This window comes from Aulostomus chinensis, chromosome 8 (assembly GCF_037954235.1).
Source record: "Aulostomus chinensis isolate RoL2024-O1b breed Wild chromosome 8, RoL_Achi_v1.0, whole genome shotgun sequence".
Classification (NCBI taxonomy): domain Eukaryota; kingdom Metazoa; phylum Chordata; class Actinopteri; order Syngnathiformes; family Aulostomidae; genus Aulostomus; species Aulostomus chinensis.
Window position 1 is genome coordinate 26,133,511 of NC_141327.1, and position 20,897 is coordinate 26,154,407.

The 20,897-nt window shown below is 41.6% G+C and overlaps 1 protein-coding gene across 4 annotated transcripts in view; it reads right to left on the bottom strand.

The window, feature by feature from the left end:
- Positions 1-20,897, bottom strand: part of grin2ab (glutamate receptor, ionotropic, N-methyl D-aspartate 2A, b) — a 108,418-nt gene that overhangs the window by 59,381 nt on the left and 28,140 nt on the right. For all 4 annotated transcript variants that reach the window (XM_086211982.1, XM_086211983.1, XM_086211985.1 and 1 more), the window contains 2 exons: positions 15,712-15,936; positions 15,465-15,623 (listed from right to left, as the gene is read on the bottom strand). In XM_086211982.1, coding sequence (XP_086068108.1) covers positions 15,465-15,623; positions 15,712-15,936 — 384 coding nt within the window. The remainder of the gene's footprint in view (positions 1-15,464; positions 15,624-15,711; positions 15,937-20,897) is intronic.

Below are 20,897 nucleotides of genomic sequence, written 5' to 3' on the forward strand. Positions count from 1 at the left end.
GAATTTTTCAGTGAAATGAAAAAGCTGAGCACATTTGTAGGACACTCTCTTGTGCAAGTAGGAGGGAGGGCAGGACACATTTATTACAGTGGAACAGGACCCATGAGAACGTCCACTTTAGAAAACAACAGCGATGGTCATTTATTTAAATGGCCTCAAACAACCTACAGTTTGTTTATGCAGTAGCGGAATGAACCCAAGTGCATTCGCTCAAGTACGGAAAAACTGTTTGGTACTTGTACATGTCTGAAATAATAGTCTACCGCTGCATTTCAGAGGCAAATATACTTTAAAATTTTGACTGATGATTTTGCTTTCCGCATTCGTAATTTACAGGGGACTGCACCTCGGGTGGTAGAGCGCGTTGTTCATCAATCAGAGCATCGTTTCCTTCCCCAACTCAACAATGCAATATTGTATATACACTTTCTACATACTTTATAAATGAGACCAAATAAATGCCTCTAGGTGGTGTTGAGAGGCTACACTGCTGCTTTTGTTTCCCCTCATCCATAAAACAATATACAAATTTGAAATACTAGCCACTGCACATTAGCGCAGGGCTGGATGATAAGGCTTCAAATCAGTATCACTAACAAGTTTTTCCCCAATTATGATTCATTTGTGTTCTCTTTTACATTTACAGCTGTCCCCACAGTTCTCTGACAAGCTCTGCTGATGTGAATATGCGGAGCTACAAAAGGGACGGTATCAACTAAATTGGCCGTAACAAGCAAGAGTCGTCAAGGGGCTACGGATGTCAGATACATTTTGGTTGGATTGCCCGGCCAAAAATCACAATCTCAATCATGATTAGTGCAGATTAATCTCCATTTTTTGATTAACACACAATCAATCGCCCCGCTGTACATCAGCAGTCGTCTTTCTTTTTTTTTGCTGGGTCTTGCTGTGTGTGGGCTTTAGGGTCTCTCTTGTGGCTGGCTGCGGAATCTGGCTGAGTTTATGACCTAAATGTAGAAAACCAAGAAACTCTCTTTTGTGGTTAAATTGCGGATTACAGATAAATCTCTTCAATAAAAGACAGGTAGAAAAACTGCAAATGTATTTGGTGACCCAAATACAATCTCCACCAGTGTGTGGGAACATTCCTGGAAGCTGTACTCAAAAACTATTTCTATATTAAGATTGGATCAAATGATGAACTCAACTGTGCAGCCCCGCACTTTAGTTGATTGTTTTGGTCATTGTTATGGCCAGAAACTTTACTTGACGCACTTTCTTTCTCTTGATTCAAGCAGCACTGAATGGCTGTAAGTCACCTGGTCAACATCAAATGTTCGCGTGACAAGCATCTAACAAAGCTGATTTTAATCAGGGTTTGAAAGAAATATGCCCGATGATAGAATTATTCATGGAACTTCCAATCATCACAAACACAACTTTAAACGAATGCAGCTCTGAGCCTGTTGGATGCATGTCCACCACAAGCAACTTTAGCCAGTGCTAAGAGCCGTACCGATGATTTCAAATAAATCTCTGTCTTTGAAAAAAGCCATTTTAGCAGACTAAGGTGGCAGCAGACCATCCGAATAACAATTTTGTTCTCTATGTTGCTTGTTGAGAGCCTTGTTGACAGGTTTTACACTCTTCGGAAGCGAGGTTAGAAAAGTCATGACTGTGGCTCCCGCTGTTTTTCAGCAGGCCATAAAATAAATGAGCTGAGCCCAGGCTGGCTTTTTGGTTCATGTCTACGCTTAAAAGAAGCAATCGACTCTGAAATGTGTTGGCTTCCAACGAAAATGAATTTACATGACAAGATGATGACAAGATATCAGACAGTTCAGGGCTAGAGATATTACATTGCTGCGGCAATAATGAGCATGCAATATACTTTGAACCAGGTTTACTGCCGTATTTATAGGCTGTTTATTGTCTGGAGCTCCTGCCGCTTTTATTAACATGACATCAGCTGGGCTAGACTTTTTTTCCCCCACCCCCATCAAAACATTTCTGTGCAGGTGAGGGCAGGGAATAAAAATTATGACGCTGAGCAAATCCCCAACTAGATTTAAATTCAAAACAGCGCAGTCAGATTGGTCTCATATTTTCCAACCATCCACGTCTGCTAAATCAATATAGGCCTTGTATTCATGTCTGTGTGAATTCTGACAGGAACCATAACTACAGATAGTTGTGTTATCAGCTGGTCTGTCATAAAAATAAACACACACACCCAAACATACCTATACACTCCTTTACTCACTCATTATTTCTCCCCAAATACACACTCAGTGCACAGTACATGCGCAAGCTTTCCCCTTGAAGCTTCTTTGAAAAGGTTTATAGAATCTTAAAATAGCAGTGTGATCTGTGAGCACGGGGATTAAAACAGAGAGAGCTACTATAGAGAGTTTGACATCACACAGGCAAACACACACACACACACACACACACACACACACACACACACACACACACACACACTATAACCCTGCCAATGCCATCTCATTGTACTTCCCAACTGGGGCGTAAGAGAAGGAGGATAGCGGGGCGGGGGGTATGACGAGAGAGAAGGAAAGGAAAGGGTATAAGGTTGGAAAGAGGTGACAGGGAGAGAGGGAGCAAGTAAAAGATGTCAAAGAATCTAAAAAAAACAAAAGGATTTATGAGAGTGACGTAAGGAAACAGCTGGAAATGTGTGTGAGTGTGTTTGAGAGAGAGAGAGAGAGAGAGAGAGAGAGAGAGAGGTGACAGCGGTGAAAGCAGGGTGAAGGAAAATGAGGAAAGATGTAATAACACAGAAAGCTGTTTTTGTGTGACCACAGCTGTGATGTGTTGTGTTTGAGGATGAGTAGAAACAACTGCTGCTTGGAGATCTGAACACATGCGGTGGGGTTTGGGTTTTTGTTTTTTTTTCTATTCGTAAACACCAACACACAAACACAGGTGCACAAACTGCAGGTCCAACTAAGGTAACTCTCCCTCTCTCTCTCTCTCTCCCTCTCTCTCTCTCTCTCTCAATATATCTCTCTCATTGTGTGTGAGACGCAGGGACCTGTTGGCTGCTAACGACATCCTGCTGTTCCGTCACACAGGCAGACAACAGGACACACCAACACAGACTGTGATGTATGCTAAACAGCTGCAGCAGCTCCGCTGAGGAGAGATTGACATCTCCAGCAGCCGTTTCCGCCAGGCGCACAACAATAACTGAGACTCGCTGCCAACAACAGCAGATAAACACAACACAGAGACGCACGGAAGCAGACAGTCACACCAGTGCTGTTAAACCGTTAAGAATGTTTCCCAGATAAATTAAAGACAGATATTTGTTACTTCGGTTACAGCTTTTTCGACAAGTCGCTCTCAAAAGTTAGACAAGGATTCCGGTGATGTTGGGAGTGTGAAGTGAAATTGTTTCCGGGAAGAATCAAATTTGACGTTTGATACATCAAGGCAACTCAGATCAGTCCGTTCGTTAATCAGGGCATCTCATCATGAATCTCCTGCTGAATCTGGACATCTCACGCCATCAGACAAATAAGCTCCCCAATTAAGGCTCCTTACTGTCAGAGTGGATATATTTCAAGTAAATCAATAATCCTCAAGTTTCCCCTCACAAGTGTGCACAGTGTCATGGATAATCCAACAGCGGTTTCAATAATAAACTTTTCTGCTCTGTTCTTTGAGGGCGGCGGGGCTCCTGTTCAGAGCTCCATGAACACCAGAGTGATTGAGAGACAGTTTATCAGATTGCAGCTTAAATGAGGCGACGCACATTTGAAGACAGAAACAGTGCTTTACAGAGAGGGGACACTCTTTTAAGAGTGTGAATCCATGCTTGAGTACACTTACAGGGGACGACTATGAAAAGGCAAAGAAGAAAATAGGAAGAAAAAAAAAAGAAAAAAGAAAGATCAGTGGGAACACCGGCGTAGCAGATGTGAAGAGGGACCTCTGTGCAGTGGGTGAACACTTTAGAGGCAGCAACAGAAAATGCTTAGCTTGCTATACATTTTTTATTGGGGGGGAGGAATAAAAATGGAAAATTTCATTAAGTCTTATTAATGGAATGATGTTAAGTTGCAACATATGAAGCCCCCGTCTGTGTTTGGATGATAATGAAGGGAATGTAACAGGAACGGGTTAATGTCCCCGCCTTCCCCTAATGAGACTTTTTTGCTGTTTCTCCACACACACACACACACACACACACACACACACACACACACACACACACACACACACACACACACACACACACACACACACATTCATTTAAGGAGAGGCACATCTTTTGCCTGTTATCACGGGGGCCAGATGTAGCAGACCAGTTCAACTCCAGAGACATATTTTGACTTCAGTGGATGGTGAAAGTACTGCAGCTTTTTGAGATAACATTCTTTTTTTTTTTTCCAACTCTGAACTGTGGGCACTCGAGGTGACATTTCAGAAAGCCAAATTGACTTCTCACTATGGGCACACAGATGAGGCGGTGGATTATTTCACATTTAATTAAGTGTAGTCAGCAGTGTCTTACAAAGACAGTTTTTAGGGGCATGGGCAAAAAAAAAAAAAGAAAAGAAAAGAAAAGAAAAGCCCCAACTCCAACTCAAACGAAAGAGAGAAGGTCATGCCCTAAGAAAGGGCCGAGGCAGGGCCAGAAAAGTTTTGATTGCCAGCTGAAAAGGGCATTTTAGACCTATGACGAAAAAGGGCAACCCACTCCTGCCTTCATGAACGCCACTGGTCGTCAGCGTCAAAGCTGACTTGTGTGAGCCGGAGTCACCACTTACTGAAGGAATACAGCGGAGGTTGAGGCTGTTGTGACTGGCCAGAAGCACGCCTGGCCAGGACCATAAAGACTGAGCTGTCAAATAGCAGCTGTGACTGACAGTATATTTGCTCCAGCTGACCACCAACTGCCAACAGAGTCAAACTCCCTATGCAGATGATGTTTCACCGAAGGCCGGGTTGTTTTTTTGTTGTTGTTGTTTTTTGGTTGTTGGTTTTTTTTTTAAAAGATGATGTTTCAACACCACTGGCGTGAAACAATAGATGCCATTCAACTCTCAGCAGGAGAGAGTAAAAAGCAACGACTGAACAAAAGTTTGAGTTGTAATCTGGGGGATTAATGTGGGGAGGGTCTCTAAATATCTCAGACTACAGAAAGAGAGAGAGAGAGAGAGAGAGAGAGAGAGAGAGAGAGAGAGGGAGAGAGACAGTAAATAAATAAATAAGAGCCTAACAGATGTGCACTCCCTGTGAGAGAGAACTCATTATGTGGTCCAACACTTTCAACAGCAGCCCACCCACAGACCACCCCTCCTCACTGGAGCTCAGCTTCCACAGAACTTGAACCCTGCCTGTGACACCTTGACTTCCTGCAGGTGTAGTTGCTATACTGCTGTGGCAATAGGGAGCTGATAACTCACACTCTAGATAGCATGTCAGTCCCAATCTCTCTGAGCTGCTTTCTATTTTTTTCTCCACTGGGCCACTAAATTTGTTTTTAAAGGGATAGTTCACCTCACCACCCCACCACCCCAAAAAAAGAAGAAAAAAAAATTCAGTCCAGCATCCCAAGTTGTTTCAAAAAGCATCACTAACACCACAATGTTGTAGCTGATGTCAGCGGCATTTTAGTAGAGGCTTCAAGTAACTTAGATTACTTCAGACAAGCTGTATAGTACTAATAGTATTTGCATTTCATGGTTTTATTATGTATTTTTACCACATTTGATAACTGGTCACCATTCAAACACCTTTTCTGATGAAACTGCACTAAAAACCTTCATGACCCCCCCCCCCCCCCCCCCCCCACTGGCGTAAGAGTGAGTGGGTGAACGATCCCTCTATTATTGTACATCGATTGATTTAATTGATTCAAGTGTGACTGAAATGGAGGAAAATGACTGTGAGCTCACCAAGAGTCATTTGGGAAGATGGAGCAATCATGTGGAGGAAGATACTGCAGATCAAAATCTACTTGACTTGCAAAAGACATGTCACCTTTCATCAGAATGACTTCATCCGTTTTTGGCGGAGTCCCCAGTCTTTAACCTCTTGTGCGGCCATTAAAAACATCTGGAAAGTCACATGTGATCCTCCTGTGTCAAATGGGAAGGTTGGAGTGGAGGTTTTCTGGGGGGGGGGGGGGTCGTCTAGGGCTTTCACACTTGGCTGAGTCCTCATTTTTTTAACGTCTTTCCATGTGGAATATAGATTTGCATACTGTTTTCAAAAAAAGTAGCCAAGTATGCATAAACAATTGGGACAAACTTGATAACACAGTGTGCCATCGGCTAAAGCTCAATTATTGATACTCTTGTATAACTGCATCGTATACTTGGCCAAATACCACTCAGACGCAGTTTTACTGGAAGTGTGGGTCAAGTGCAAATCAAGCTCCATGTACTTTTGATGGATTTAATGGAGAAATGCAACCCATTTGCTCACCTACAACTCCCGTGTGACCTCAACATCAATCAGGGGGTTCACCATCAAGAAGGTTGACTCAGTCGGTTTCAAAATGATTCAAAATGTACCAGAATTTTTTCCCCTTCTATGTCTGGTGGGAAGATTATAAATAATCCAATAAAATACAATGTTTGGCCACAAGTCGCATCAGCACACAGCCTTGAGAGTCATGCAAACACAATGATCCGAAAAACAAACACTCCATCCTGACAGTAATCAGATATCTAACAATATCCCATCAAGTTGGCTAAAAGATGAGAAAAAATTAAATTAATTCACAAATCACAATTCCGGTGAAAAAGTAATCCTCAGACTCATAGTCTCACCCCTGAATAGATACGTGTAAATAAATTTTTTTTCTCAAATATAAACGTCCAAATTGAACAAATAGACCAAGTGGCAGGACAATAAAAATGTTTTTTTAAAAAGATTCTTACGGTGGGGAGAACTGGTAAATATGCAGTGCATCTTGGAAGATACATCTTCGTGAACCTCCAGTAAGTTCTGTTGCATTTGCAGCACTTAGAAAGGCTGATAGAATTTGTACATTCATACCAACAACATACTACCCTGCAACCATATTCTCTAAGCGGAAGCTTTAATAGGAGTGGGTGGAACATAGTGGCTTTCTTCGTTTTGGATTCTCTTTGTATTTCTGTTCAATGGTCAGTACGGTCAGGAGAGCTTGCTGCCGGTCAGTGGCTCGAATTTTCAAGGCTGACTAAACTTTGGAGAGAATTGCACAGGTTTACCGGCAATCCAGGAATTGCAGCCATTTCACACATTAACTGATTTAACAATGGGAATTTTCCAGCTGATGTAGATGCCAGGCTGACACATACCTGGCCCTTCAGCAACGAACAAAATGAAATGTCATTGTTTAGTTGCTGTACATGTTGCAGCACATGCAGTGCCAAATTGTTTAATACTTTTCATGTTACTATGCTGCATAACCTTCTTCCTATATGTGGATATGATTGGTAATAGTTACATCCACAGTACACTTTTTCCAGCTTTAAATATATACTGCTACTTCTAAGAGACCCTTTGTGTAGGTAAACTGCGCTTTCTCAGACGAGATGAACTGTAATAGGAAGCGGCTGTGTTGACTTCTCTGCCTGGAAGCTCACATTATTACATGCAATGTTTTCTCTTAAAGTAATAATGTGAAACAGGGTTCATGGGAATGTGCTATGCTGTCACTTTGTACTGTCTCACACTGTTTTGTACATGTTTGCATACATGTACTTTAGATTGTGTAGTCCTTTGTAGGTCTGTGCAGGGAGTCCTTGAGGACCGCTGTTGCTGCAAAGCTGCATACGGTTGAAATGTCAACAAAGCCGGTATACATCCCAGTCGGAGGGAGCAGGGTGGTATCATTTAGCCTGGAGAGTGTTTTCTCAAGCATAAGCATTGCTTTTCGCTCATCCCCTGAGATGGTGATCTATCCTCCAGCATTCAGATATAAAATCAATATCATATATTAGGACATATAATGTGACATATTTCTCTGTATTACTCCCTTTTTCCTCATTAGACTGCAGTCCTTGTAAGTGCTAACTTCTACTTTTAGAGGTGGACAGATGCATTTTTGTGGTGTTTTGGCAGATTATTGGACCAACGCACATCCAACAAATTTTCACCTCTGCCCATTCAGTTACACCGAGAGTGCAGCCACACAAAGCTGAATAAAAGTTTATAGACCTCCCATAAAATATCCCTTTTGGGTTGTCCAGACAAAGCCAGTCTTTTGGTTTACAGAGGGGATAATGTCTCAGTTAGGGTGAACTTAAGTGCGAGGAAAACAATGTTGTTGTTGTTAACACTTGGTTTTAAAATGCAATTTGGGTGATCGGATCATAAGTGGGCAGCACTAAATACGAGTGTTACAAACCGCTATTGTGATCCAGTCACTCAAACCACTTGCCGCTGCGACGCATTTGACAACCTATCTTTTGAAGCATTAATGCTAATGTGTCCTGAAGCATCACCGTCAAGGACGCAAGAGGAAAACATGTCATCAAATCACACCGCGGTGGTTGTTCTGGTGACAGTGAATACATGTCCTAGTTCTTAAAAGATCTTGCTCTTTTCATATCTAAATCGTGCTCAGCAAATCTGGAGCTTGACTGACATGAATGCTGTGTGAGGGGCTCTTTGACCTTGAGACGGAAGTGAGGCGCAAGTGATGTTCATCTTCTTACTGCTTTTCTGTTTGCTGTGAAGCAGTTCTGATGTTTGCCAAACAAAACAGGATGAGGCTAATTAGTCATTTAGCTAATGTTGAGACATTTGAGTTGGACACAGATCTTCCTGGAAATGATCTGGACACAGGCAAAGAACAGTTGCAGAATTAGCTATCTTAGCTTTGTGGACACAGTAAGTGCAGTACTAGTACACTGAGGAGGACATGGTCTCTCGACAGCTTCGCATTGACAGACAGTTTTGAGCTCTGCGGTTTGCAGGCGAGCTCGAAGGAAGTGGGCATCAAGACTGGTGGTGTAAAAGCAGCCAGAGAGCCTCAGCAGCAGGCAGAGCAGAACTAAATGCTGTAGTCTGGTTTAGTCACCATAGTAACCATATTAACTCAGCTACTTTCTCTTTCCCTTCCACAGTATCTCTCTTAGATTCTCTACACTACAGACACACAATCCCATCATCCAATCTCGCTTCACAAGAATTCAAGGCAAGCAAAATTTCCCAAAGCCTTGTAACCGAGCTGGTTGTTCCTCTTATACCCGGAGTCACGGGAGAATAACAACAGTGGAGGAAGAGTGGAGAGACACGAGCAGAGAGACACCAGAAGACAGAGATGTGGCAAAATGAGAAGATAGAAAAGAAGGAAGGGGTGGTGGCGGAGATGTAGGTGGTGGGGAGACGAGGAAGAGTGGAAACAAGAGGAAGAACAGAGAGTCTACGCTGGAGGACACCATGGAAGTAAAAGCTAGAGAGCAAGTGCAACAAATTAAAGAGGAGAGAGAGGGGAAGGACTTGGTGAGTGAATGACAGCGCAGTGTATCTTCTGCAAGTGACAGCAGGTGAGGGAGCAGGTGTTAAATATTAAAGTGACTAAGCAGAGAACCTGGGCAAATGGCCCCTACTGATATGGGACCTCCCGAGTTGGGACATGCAGTCACACACAGACACACTGACGGAAACACATACACACACTCGCAAATGCGCAGACACCGAGGGTAGCATCCCACCGCAGTGGCGGAGCAAAGCAGAAAGAACAGGCATGTTTAATTCACAACCTTCCATTTCAACATGTTCGTGTTTTTATGCTACACACTGTGACCCCCAACCCCCCACTTCTATCCCCCATTTACTGGCTAGGAGGTAGAAAGAAGAGATGAACAAGCCTGGCTCAGAATGAGTGAGCACATATGGCGGTGAGGTAAAGCCAGCAGCATTTCTTATTTTCCAGAGTGGTTCTCTGTAATGGAAGTACAACATTACAAACTAATCCTGTCCCTCTCCTGGGTTTACACGTGCCCTTTCTCCCCATCAATTCCATGTTCACCCAATGTGTCTCCCTTCTCACAGCACACCATCCAAATTCCCATAAATTATCCTGACTCTTCCATGCTGACATGCATTATGATACGGGATGATGAGGAGGCAGAGACCTGGAAAGAGGGAAGAGAGGGAGGGAGGCAGGGAGAGAGAGAGACTCTTACATATCAGACAATGGACCTGTTGTGAACATTGATCCATTTGTTTTCATTTCGAAAATTCAGCTTTGGCAAACAAAAATGGATGATTCTTTGATTTGTTTGGGCTGATACAATTGAGGTAGCATTTCATCTGAACATGGGCTGATTTAGAAGAAGTAGAATGTAGGCAAAAAAACAACAACACCATTTGTGTCAGCAAGGTTTCCAGGGTTCATTCCAGGCCAACAGAATAAGGTGTCACTTCAAATCGCACACAATAACATACTCTACTTATGCATCATTGTTTCCTCATGCTTATTATTTCATGAGTTTATTAAAAGGCCCTGCGAAACAGGAGTCAGACTGCTATTTGTTTCTGTATATTCGCGTTTCCAGAGGAAACTAGGGAGGGACTTGTCATGGTGATTTGGCATTTACATTATCCCAGAGAGCCTGATGGAGAACGCTCACCAGAGACTGAGGCCGACAAACTGGCTAGCCGTCGGCTAATTAATGAGGAAACGAATTCAGCTGCGAGTCCCTTCAAATGTTCAAAATGTTGTCAACCCAAATGCATCCAATTCCTACATTGAAGATGGAGATCTGGCAGAGCGAGATGAAACTTACGTACCCTTGCAGACTTCTCGGATATTATCAGACTGAATCTAAGTATCATATGCATATCTATGCACATATTCGCTTGTCTTGACTCTGTTAACAATAAAAACCTGTGACAAGCTGTTTACAAGGGGGTCCAGGGTCTACTTCATTTAAAAAACAGGGATGCCTACAGTACCTGCTCCAGTTCAGGAACATGATGACCATGTGGCCAGCTACTGATAAAATCACAACTGGAGAAAAGTCTTGGAATGTGATAAACAACCATGACAGTTAACTTTGCATTTAGGCAGCTTCACACTGCTTTAACACCAAGTATTTCACACTTGCACCGCCCACATTCACGTATATCTATTATTTTAGAGCACTTGCTTGCTGAAGTTCTTTTTTCTTCTGTCTCCATGTCCTTGGCATCATCTCCTTCCTTCTGTTTTTTTTTTTGCTTTCCATCTAAAACATGATGTGCTGAATCAAGCAGATACCGAAAGTACTCTTCCATTGTAGGCATGATAAAGACAAACCAAAGTGTATGCGTGTGTATGCAGAGTTACAGAACCCAAAGCTCTACCCGCTCATCTTGCAGAAAGCACAATATTGTTTGTTAGCCCACAGTAATCAGGCTGAATTGTTAGCAGCACGCTGGGATTTCTTTAAAATCCACCAGATTATCACTATACCACTGACAGACGGTATGACAGTAAGTTTCCCAGTATAAAATATCAGAGCAGATAGGCTTTTTATCTTTATAAGTATTCACATTGTTTCAGATACCTGCATCATAGTGAAATGATTGGAAAAGCTGATTTAGCTGAGAAGCCTGGTCATTTATCAGATAAAAGACACAAACATTTGCTGTTGCAGCTTCTTAAAGGTGGCAGTTTGTCAGTTTAATCTGTTTAATAACATTGTAACTTCAGTACGTTTTGGTTTTGGGGCGCTATAATTGGACAAAACAGACAAGATAAAGATTTTTGGCAGAGGGGAAATTGTGATATGAGGTTTATTTTTCCATGTCTACACTAAGACTTGTTCATGGCAATGATTTTACCCTTAAAAATGAATCTGTCTTTAGCAAAATTACCTATAAATAAATTAAAACTGCTAAGATGTAACTCTACACCTTTGCCTTCATTTAGTATCTGCTCATCTATTAATATTTTAGTAGTCTCTGCCTCTGCTTAACCTAGCAGCTGAATGCATGTCTACCTTCGACTCTTCTCATCAAGTACACGAACCTCTGCTGGTTTTTGGTTTTGCAACACGCTAGTTGATGGCGGGTGGTTTTTTTGTTGTTCTTTTGGGCAGGGCTGGGAGTTACATTTCAGTCAAAGCCATCACAAAATGATTGCGGTAATCTGTGAGTCCAAACCACAACGGAAACAGAGAGAATGAAAAGGCAGATTAGGAGGACGTTCCTGTAAATGTTCACACCGCCCGGCTAGAAGAACCTCCTAGCGAAACACTTTAAGATGACTTCTTTAAATATCAAAAACTATAATGCTGTTCCTGTTACATGTAATATTATTCCTACTACCTTTGCACTGCATGCTTGTAAGCACTGTCCTCCTAAAGTAACAAAAAGTGTCATAACCAGGTAATCAAAATAATCGAGTGGAGCAGCTACGCTGACCACGTAAACTGTATGAGATGAGGCGGATCTCCATTTTGTCGCAGTTATATCTATTTTTTTACTCATCCATTCCCCCAGGCATCTATAATGACAGAAACTGCATAGACTGCATAAAAAAACACTGAATTAAAAAAAAAAAGTATTATAATGAAGAATATATCATTGTATCAGAGGTAACTGGAGGCAGAAGAGCCATGTTGTCTGTTGTTTTGTTTTTTTTACATCAACATAAATCACTCAAATCAATGTCGATAAATGAATGCGTATTACTATAAAAGAGGCAGAGCAGCACGGTGGAAAACACCGATGATGAAAACAGCAGCAGTACACTGAGTATCCTACTTAAATCTCCTCAGAAAGCTTCTCAGAACACGCAGCTGGGAGCTGCTCTGCCTTGCAGCTGCAACCATGATGGGTGGCAGCTACCGTGTCATTAAAATATAACTAAACAATCAATATAGAAGATGTCATTAAAATAAGTCTGCAGTCATGATTTGTTCCACATCTCAAAATGCCTGAATGAAAGAAACACTTGTCACCTGTAACCAAATCTATATTTTCTGCTCAGCAATTATCTGTCGACGTCGTAAAACTGTGAGTAAATGCGTTGTGAGTTCAGCTGTGCTGAAACACAGTACAGGTGATGAGAGGGAGCGGGAGCAGGAGCAGGCTTCAGGCTTCAGGCTTCAGGCTTCAGCTCAGCAGAACCAGCCTGTCTGTTCCTTTCCGTAACCATTTTTCCTGTTTGCCATCCACCAAGCACATCTTTGTTGTTTGCTTCCCAAAATAGGATAGACATTCAATCACTGTCCTATTGTTGAGACATTTACCAGTATGAAAATGATCTGGGGACATTGTTTTCACACCACTTTACAGATTAATTACCATCACAATGGGGGACCGAGCTGAGTCGCTGGTGCAGTGACAAGGACATGAGCTCTCTCCGGTTTTGCACCGACAGTCAGATCAGCCAATCGACCAACAATACTTCCACAATGATTTACTAACTCATTGTGTTTCTATACCTCCTCCCAGGGGACCGCTCTTGCCCTAAATCTGAAGTCGTCTCTATTTAGAGGACAAGCCAGCAGGAGGTGTTTCAGGAGGCTGGTTAGTTTCATGCTTCACACACTCATTACTGCACCTGGGAGCTGCCAGGAATGGCTGTACTCTCTGTACTTTCGGCCACAGAACCATTCAATTAGAGCAATTGGGGGTTAAATACCTTGTTTAATGGCATCTCAACAGCAGAAATGAAAAAAGGACACAATTTATTTATTGTCCCTATGATTATAGACGCAGTGGGGGGTTGAAGCCAGTTACACTCACATTGCAGCCTCATTCCTCTAACTTTCAAGCCAGCTCTCGCTGCGTCTCTTACCTTCTTCTCCTTCTATCTGTCTTTTTTCTAATCTTTTATCCCACACATAGACACACAATGCATCCACCGTCAACTCGTACTTCAAAAGGCTGCCGTATTGCAGCAGTTATTGGTTCCTGTGTTTTGGCTGCTGTGCCCTTAGAGATTTAAAAGCTAAAGAACCAGTTGTGTTTTTATCAAAGCTTCTTCAGTCTGTCTGTCAGTCACTGAGGTCTACAGAGTCAGTAGACTCTGTACAGAGAGAGCGCTGCACTAAACATTATGCATAAAAATAACAAAATATCGTATATCTACAATAATCTTATAGGATATCTTTTTGTTGTTGTTTCTGTTTAAAAAGATAGAAATCTTTTTTGGCATCACACTGAGCATAAGATGGGACTCAGCTACCCAGCTCTTTTTAGTGATTGTAAAATCATCAATGATGTCCCTGAGAATACATTTTTTATGCCGAGGGTTTTTAGAGTCTGAGACTGCGGGCCGCTCCTCAGACAAAGCTGGGAATAAGGAGCCCCCCTCTTAGTTTTGCTAAGTTCCTGAATGCTTGTGGGATCATGATTATGTTATTTGATCCCAGAGCCAAGGTAGTCCAGTCTTACTCTTTTTCATAATTTCAGACTATATTGAAGTGTGATTTAATATAAAATTAAAGGCAAATTACATGTCTTTTGACATTTATTGGTTCATGATCGTAAAATTCTGCAAAACTACTGTAGTTCTGAGTCGTCTCCTGAACCAAATCCCGTCTATACTGTATAAGTAATTCTACGTGATATATTTTAGTTATCTACTTAATAAACTAATGTGACATTCTTTCACCTCTACTCACTGAGCCCCCCTCGAGAGCTCCGCCTCACCCTTTGAAAACCTCTGTTTTATGCAAAAATGCAGTGACCTTATGAACACCGTACTATTAAATGTTCCCCATATAAGCACTTAAAAGGCTAAATAATATAAATTGCATCAGGTGATAACAGCCATCACCCCAAGGGCTTGTTATATCGATTTACTTCATTAATTATATTTCTATACCGGCCACTGAAAGAGCCTTGTGATACATTTACACACACACACACACACACACACACACACACACACACACACACACACACACACACACACACACACACACACACACACACAAAAAAAACCCTGTTAGCTAAGACTACTGATGGCAAAGGCATGAGGACAAGGACATCGGGACACGGCCTCTGGAGGAGCAGGAGATCAAATCAGGAACCCTTTCATCACTAGACGACCTGCTCTACCTCCCGAGGGGTCCAATAGGACAATTTTTAACTCAAAAACTTAAAAAAGCCTCAAAACATTAATTGGAAGCCAGTTCTTCAAATAAAAGAAAATGCAGAATATGACATTACTGAAGACCGAGGTTAGCCATCATTTCATTTTCCCCAGCAGCTGTATCTGGGCACTCAACATAACCACATATTCAAGATAAATGGAGTCTTGTCATGTTTTATGCTGTAGCCAAGTGGATTGTGTTGAAATGTGAGCTGCAACTCAGATGGACTGGGTATCAATTAAATTAAGTGTCTGACCTAATTCTTAACGTGCCAAGGAAAAAAAGCATTGTCCTTCGACATTTACGGCTGGTAGAGAGCAGGGATTTCAGCTCCCAAAACACAAACATTGTGTATCCAAAGAGGTAGGATACACAATGGTTAGTACACAAGGGTGTGTGTGTGTGTGTGTGTGTGTATCCTTCCATAGTTCTAACCTTGTCAGCCATAATCATGGAGGAGCCTCCGTGGACTCCTAGGACTGGAAGTTGCGTCTGAACAGAGAGGAAGTCAAGAATCTGGGCAATGGCCTCCTGATCGGTGCCGTCAGCAAACACAATGCCATGGAGACGCGTGCGTGACAGGAGCTCACAAACCTGGGGACACAACAAAACAAACCCAGCTGTCACACAAGTCCTTCCCTGATGAGAAACTGATAGAATTGAATATATCACATTTCCTCACCTGTGTAATGACAGACTTTGGGTCCGTCTGGTTGATCCTCAGTATTACCACCGAGACGTCAAGGGCATCGTCGGGGCGTCGAGGCGGGCGGAGCTCCTGATCAGAAACAGGGCGCGTCTGGCCCATGATTACACCCACACTGAGCCCTGGAGGCTTCTGAGATGCGACAGGCACCATGATCTGGAAGAGCAGGAGCAACATCCAGCCCACTACACCCATCCTACCCTACAAAACATAGAAACATCAAACATTAAGCCAGAGAAGTGGCTCATGAGGAAAATAGGAGACAGTTTGCCTCAAAATCTTTCATAACTTGGATTGTTATTACCAAGCTCACAATAATACTATTTCGTCTTTCTTTTCCATGTCAGATTCAGGCTTTCAAAGGTGCAGGAATCTTAATATAACACTAAAATATTCATCCTGGATAACAAGGCTTCAAATTAACTGTCTCCTGAAAGCCTGATCCAACAATGGGAGTGTGGAAAAGGGTTGACGACAAGTCTGTACATACACAGAGGAAGAGAGTTTTGAGAGCATTTATTTTATACAATTTAATGTTGTCCTTATATCTAAAAAAATAAAATAAAATCCCCTGCTGAGATCAGTGTGTTTGAAAGAAATGGACTTATATCCTGTGATATGATTCAGTCTGGGTAAAATAGAGTTCTGAGCCAGCAGGATCTTGTGTATTTTGAACAAGTCTTCAAAAACCCAGAGATCAAAAGATTGGTTTATCTTTGGGAAAAAGTTGTGTGACTTCAGTATGTGACTTGAATGTAGGTGAAAATCTAAGATTGCACGATAGGCACAAACAGGGGCTAAAGGTTCAAAAATTGCATAATCCATTTTCAAAGAGCTTGGCCATTAAGGGACCAGGGTTAAACCTAACTTTATTTTGCTAAACTGCTAATCTGGCTTCAAGAGATGCCCTAAATCTCTTTTCCACTGTCTGCCTCTATTTAAAATTAATCTATGCCTGTGAGAAATGTTTGCAGTAAACTACCAGATATTAATGGGTAAAATAACCCTGAAATAAATGTAATCTGATTTTGCTTCATTGGTAGGGTTATGAGGGGAAACAGTTAAGCACTTGCGGCACTCAAGTGTCATCGGGATGGTAAAAATAACCATTTTAAACACTAAACAAGTTCTGATCTAACATAGAGGAGTCTAAACTCCTGTTTCCTCTTTCAGCTTAGTCTGTGTTACCTTTTCCTGTAATATAAGCAGATTTAAGAGAAGCAGATGAGTAGAGGAAATGCAGTGTGAAATGCCTTGGGCTAAATGAGTGCTAATGAAACCATGATGCGAAAGCTACGTTGCATCTCAGCCAATTTCTTACACCACCACAGTCCAGCAGAGCCGAAAAAGACCTCAGGGGGAAACCATCACTTCCTGAAAATTAACCTATGGTTCTTCATCTCTCTTAATCTTCTCCACTCTTAATTTTACCAACGTTTGCATCAATAACCACTAATCGTCTTTATCTCTTCTCTTAATGTATTTCTTTTTTTTTTTTTATTTCCCTAATTCTGCCAATCTGTCTTTCCGGCTGGGTTAGTGTGTGTATCTGATCCATGTCATCTCACACCCGGTCTAATCAGGCCAGTTAGTCAAGTCAGTACTTTCCCAGCTTGCTCTCTGCCCTGGTGCCCACAGACTAGCCTGCAGCTCCAGCAGCACTTAGCATACGCCGCTAAATCACACACCGCTACACTCCTGTCCCAGGGAATTAGTGTCAGCTCCAACCAATGGGACAAGATTACACTAACTTTCCCTGGAGTTAGCATCAGAGCTAACATAACTAGGAGCTGGAGTGTGCTATGCCAGAGCTCCGAAACATGGTCAACCTAGCTGAAAAACTTTGGGTCACTGAGTGTCCCCGCTAATTTGTGGTTAAAATTATATCCACTGGCGCCTGGAATTAGCATCCGATGAAGATGCCGTAAGGGCTTAATGTTTCCTCTGCATTAACATTGAAGCAAATGTTTTCACAATTCTGGGAAAAAGTGCAATCTTAATTAGGTAACCAATATGTGGCATGCTGCTTACACTAAAAACTCTTAAAATGGAGGAAAGCAGAATGTTTGTGCATCCTTAAACGAGCAGATTTGCCTTCTAGCAGCAAATTAGTCTTGTCGGAAGATGTTTTTATTTTTGTGGCTGCAGTTCAATCTAAATTTGCGAAACTACGTCTCCGTCGAAGCAAACGCACCAGATGCTCAAATAGAGGACGGCATCAATAGATCCCTCAAGCGGCTTCAGTGAGATTGAATCAGAATCTCTTGATTTTCCTTCTCTATAAGCACATTTTTTGGTTCACCAACATTACCCTGTACTCCGATGGAGTAAGGCTCATGTGAGTGTAATTGCTTAACTCTATCAGTCCGCAATGTCATTATTTCATTCATAGCCAGTGGAGCAGAGCTATAGTTCCTCTCGATGACAACAGAAATTAGACTCTTGGTTGTGTGAGCCTTGTTTACTAAACATATCATAAAGGGATATTCAGAGCCAAAGTCTGAATATCACAGCTTTGTTTATGCTGCTGCTATGAGGGATAGCCATTAATGCAGTCTGTACTATAGGTGCTACAGTTCAGAGGAAACAAGTTTACTCTAAAACTGCAATACAATCAACTCTTCAGTGTTCCATCTTTGTGCTCTGTATACTCGAATCAGTCATTGATTTGCCAAGATGCGATGCCAAGATGATCTCTTTGGGGGGTGGATTATTACACCCATCAAACAAATCCTGCTGTTTGCAAGAACTGAAGACTTTCCAACAAAATATCTTAATTTGTGACAAGCAGCTGGTGATCGCGGATGATTATAATTACTGTAATGGATGAAGGAATCAGTTACCTTATAAATGTACATAATAATTTGAAAATATTCAGAAATAGAAAAAAGATAGAAAAATAAACGAATGAAACGTATTCACTTACTTGTCAAATTACCTTTCATAATTTACTGTCAGATTTAATTTCCCAACATCTTAGCTTCTGTTTACATTTACTTCAGTTTTTTTCTATTCATTGCCCCATTTATTCATATCCATATTTCAACTTTTATCAATTCCTGTATTTCTTCACCCATATGCCAATGAGGGTGTGTGTCTGTCCCTCTCTTTCCTTCTGTATATCTGTCTTCCTCCATGATCTGTCTTTATCTCAGCCCTGCTTTCCTGCCCCCCCCCCCCCCCCCCAACAAGTCAAAGCAGACGTCTGTCCCCATCGAGCCTGGATCTGCTCGACATTCCTGTCTGTTCAAAGGACAGTTTTTCATTGTCGCTGTTGCAGGATGTGCTTGCTCATGGAGAAGAGTTGGGTATAGATTCATTGAAGGAGTGTGGCACTGGACCTGCTCTACCTGTAAAGTGTCATGAGAGAACCTCTGTTGTGATTCGACGCCGTACAAATGAAACTGACTTGACTTGATTGACTTGTGTCTTCATTACTCAGGCATTAGTAATCACACCCACATCACAGCACCATGGCGCCAGTCAGCCGAGACTATATTTCTCCCGCGATGCAGGATCAGATCAGAATAACGGCGACAGGTCCACTCTCAAGGACTATTGCTTCATATGAATGAGGTCTAATTTGCATTCCTATAATCATCTCCTAATAATCATCTAATTTTTCCCACCCGTTGTCTCTTTCAAATGAAATGTTCATTACAGCACATGAGATGAACATCGAATCATACAATTAGATTTCAGTGTTCATTGTAATATGAGAACTGAGCAATGCATCTGACAATTAGATTCCAACAAGGTCGTTAGCATGTCTTGAACGTGTGATGATCGCAGTGTTGTGGACGTAACAAAACAAATAAAACAAGAACTGTTGCAACTGAAAACTTTTTTTTTTTAATGTAGAGGTAATCATTTTTAGATCTAGTTTTAAAATTTTTGCTTTGGGGCTTGGCCCTGTGAATAACAGGAAAAAAAAAAGTCAAACTGCATATAAATATTTAACACACCCATGAATACCATTTGCATTATATAAAACAACAGTTAGTTGTATGCTCTTTGCATACAATTTCTTTTGTTTGGTGAGGCACATCTATTGGAGAGGCATTAGATAGCAGCAGCTGCCTTTAGAATCGTGTGTTGTTGCCCCATTTGACACCATAGTTTCTCCTCTAACTTGTATAAATTCCATTTTTCATCATCAAATGTCTTTTTTTTTCAATTTGGTTTGTTAATCCCCATAATACCCAGTTCCAAAATTCTGAGTGTCAGGGCCAGATTTATGTACATATTTGTGCTCACAATCTGCATGAAATTAGCGTCTGATTTACTAAGGCAGTAGCTAATTATCAGTAACTGGGACTGTCTTTTACGTACATTCTGCATGTAAATGGGAACTCAAAATATGCAGTTCAGTTGGGGATGGGAAGAAGAAAGAAAGAAAGAAATCAAGCCCAGACAAAGAAATCAAGATAGAGTGATGCTGAAATAAAATATGCAATTAAATGAAACTTTCAAACAATTGTAGAAGAATTCATTAAACAAATAAAGAAGCCATCTCATGTTAAATGTAACGAGTCTAAACAGTATAATTCACTAGCTCAGACAATGTCAAATTCAGGTTAAGAATCCTCAAAGCCACGGCTCTCCAACCCATCTTGCTTTAGTGCTAAAGACGGTGAGAGCATCTTCCTGCACCACTTTTCTTTCGAAGAAGCTGTCACTCTTATTTCCACATAATTAACTGTAGCTCTCCTACATGTTTCTGCTGTCATGGTGATTTCTGCAGAATGCAAGATTATTAATTTTTTATCTTCTCCACTGTAACCGTCATTTAATCTACCGTTTCGAACTCGCACCAGCCGCGTAGAAGCAGACATTTTGTATGGGATTTGAAACACTGACCGTTTACTATCAGATGAGCTGTAATAAATGCAAAAAAGAATGCAGACAACTTCTCAATCCAACCCTTTTATCGGTGCAATCTTGCTTTAAATACTGAAGGCATTTGCATGAAAAAGAGAGGCACACTTCAGTGATCACACGCTAGCTACATCTAGATGACAGGCAAACTGTGCTTCCAGGCCGGTGCCCCTGCTTGATACATAACATGCACAAGTGAATTTTATGTTGTCTTGTGCTGGCCGTTATGCATTTTTTTGAACAATGTAACCTGACAACATCGGGGACATTAGCAGTCTCTCTCT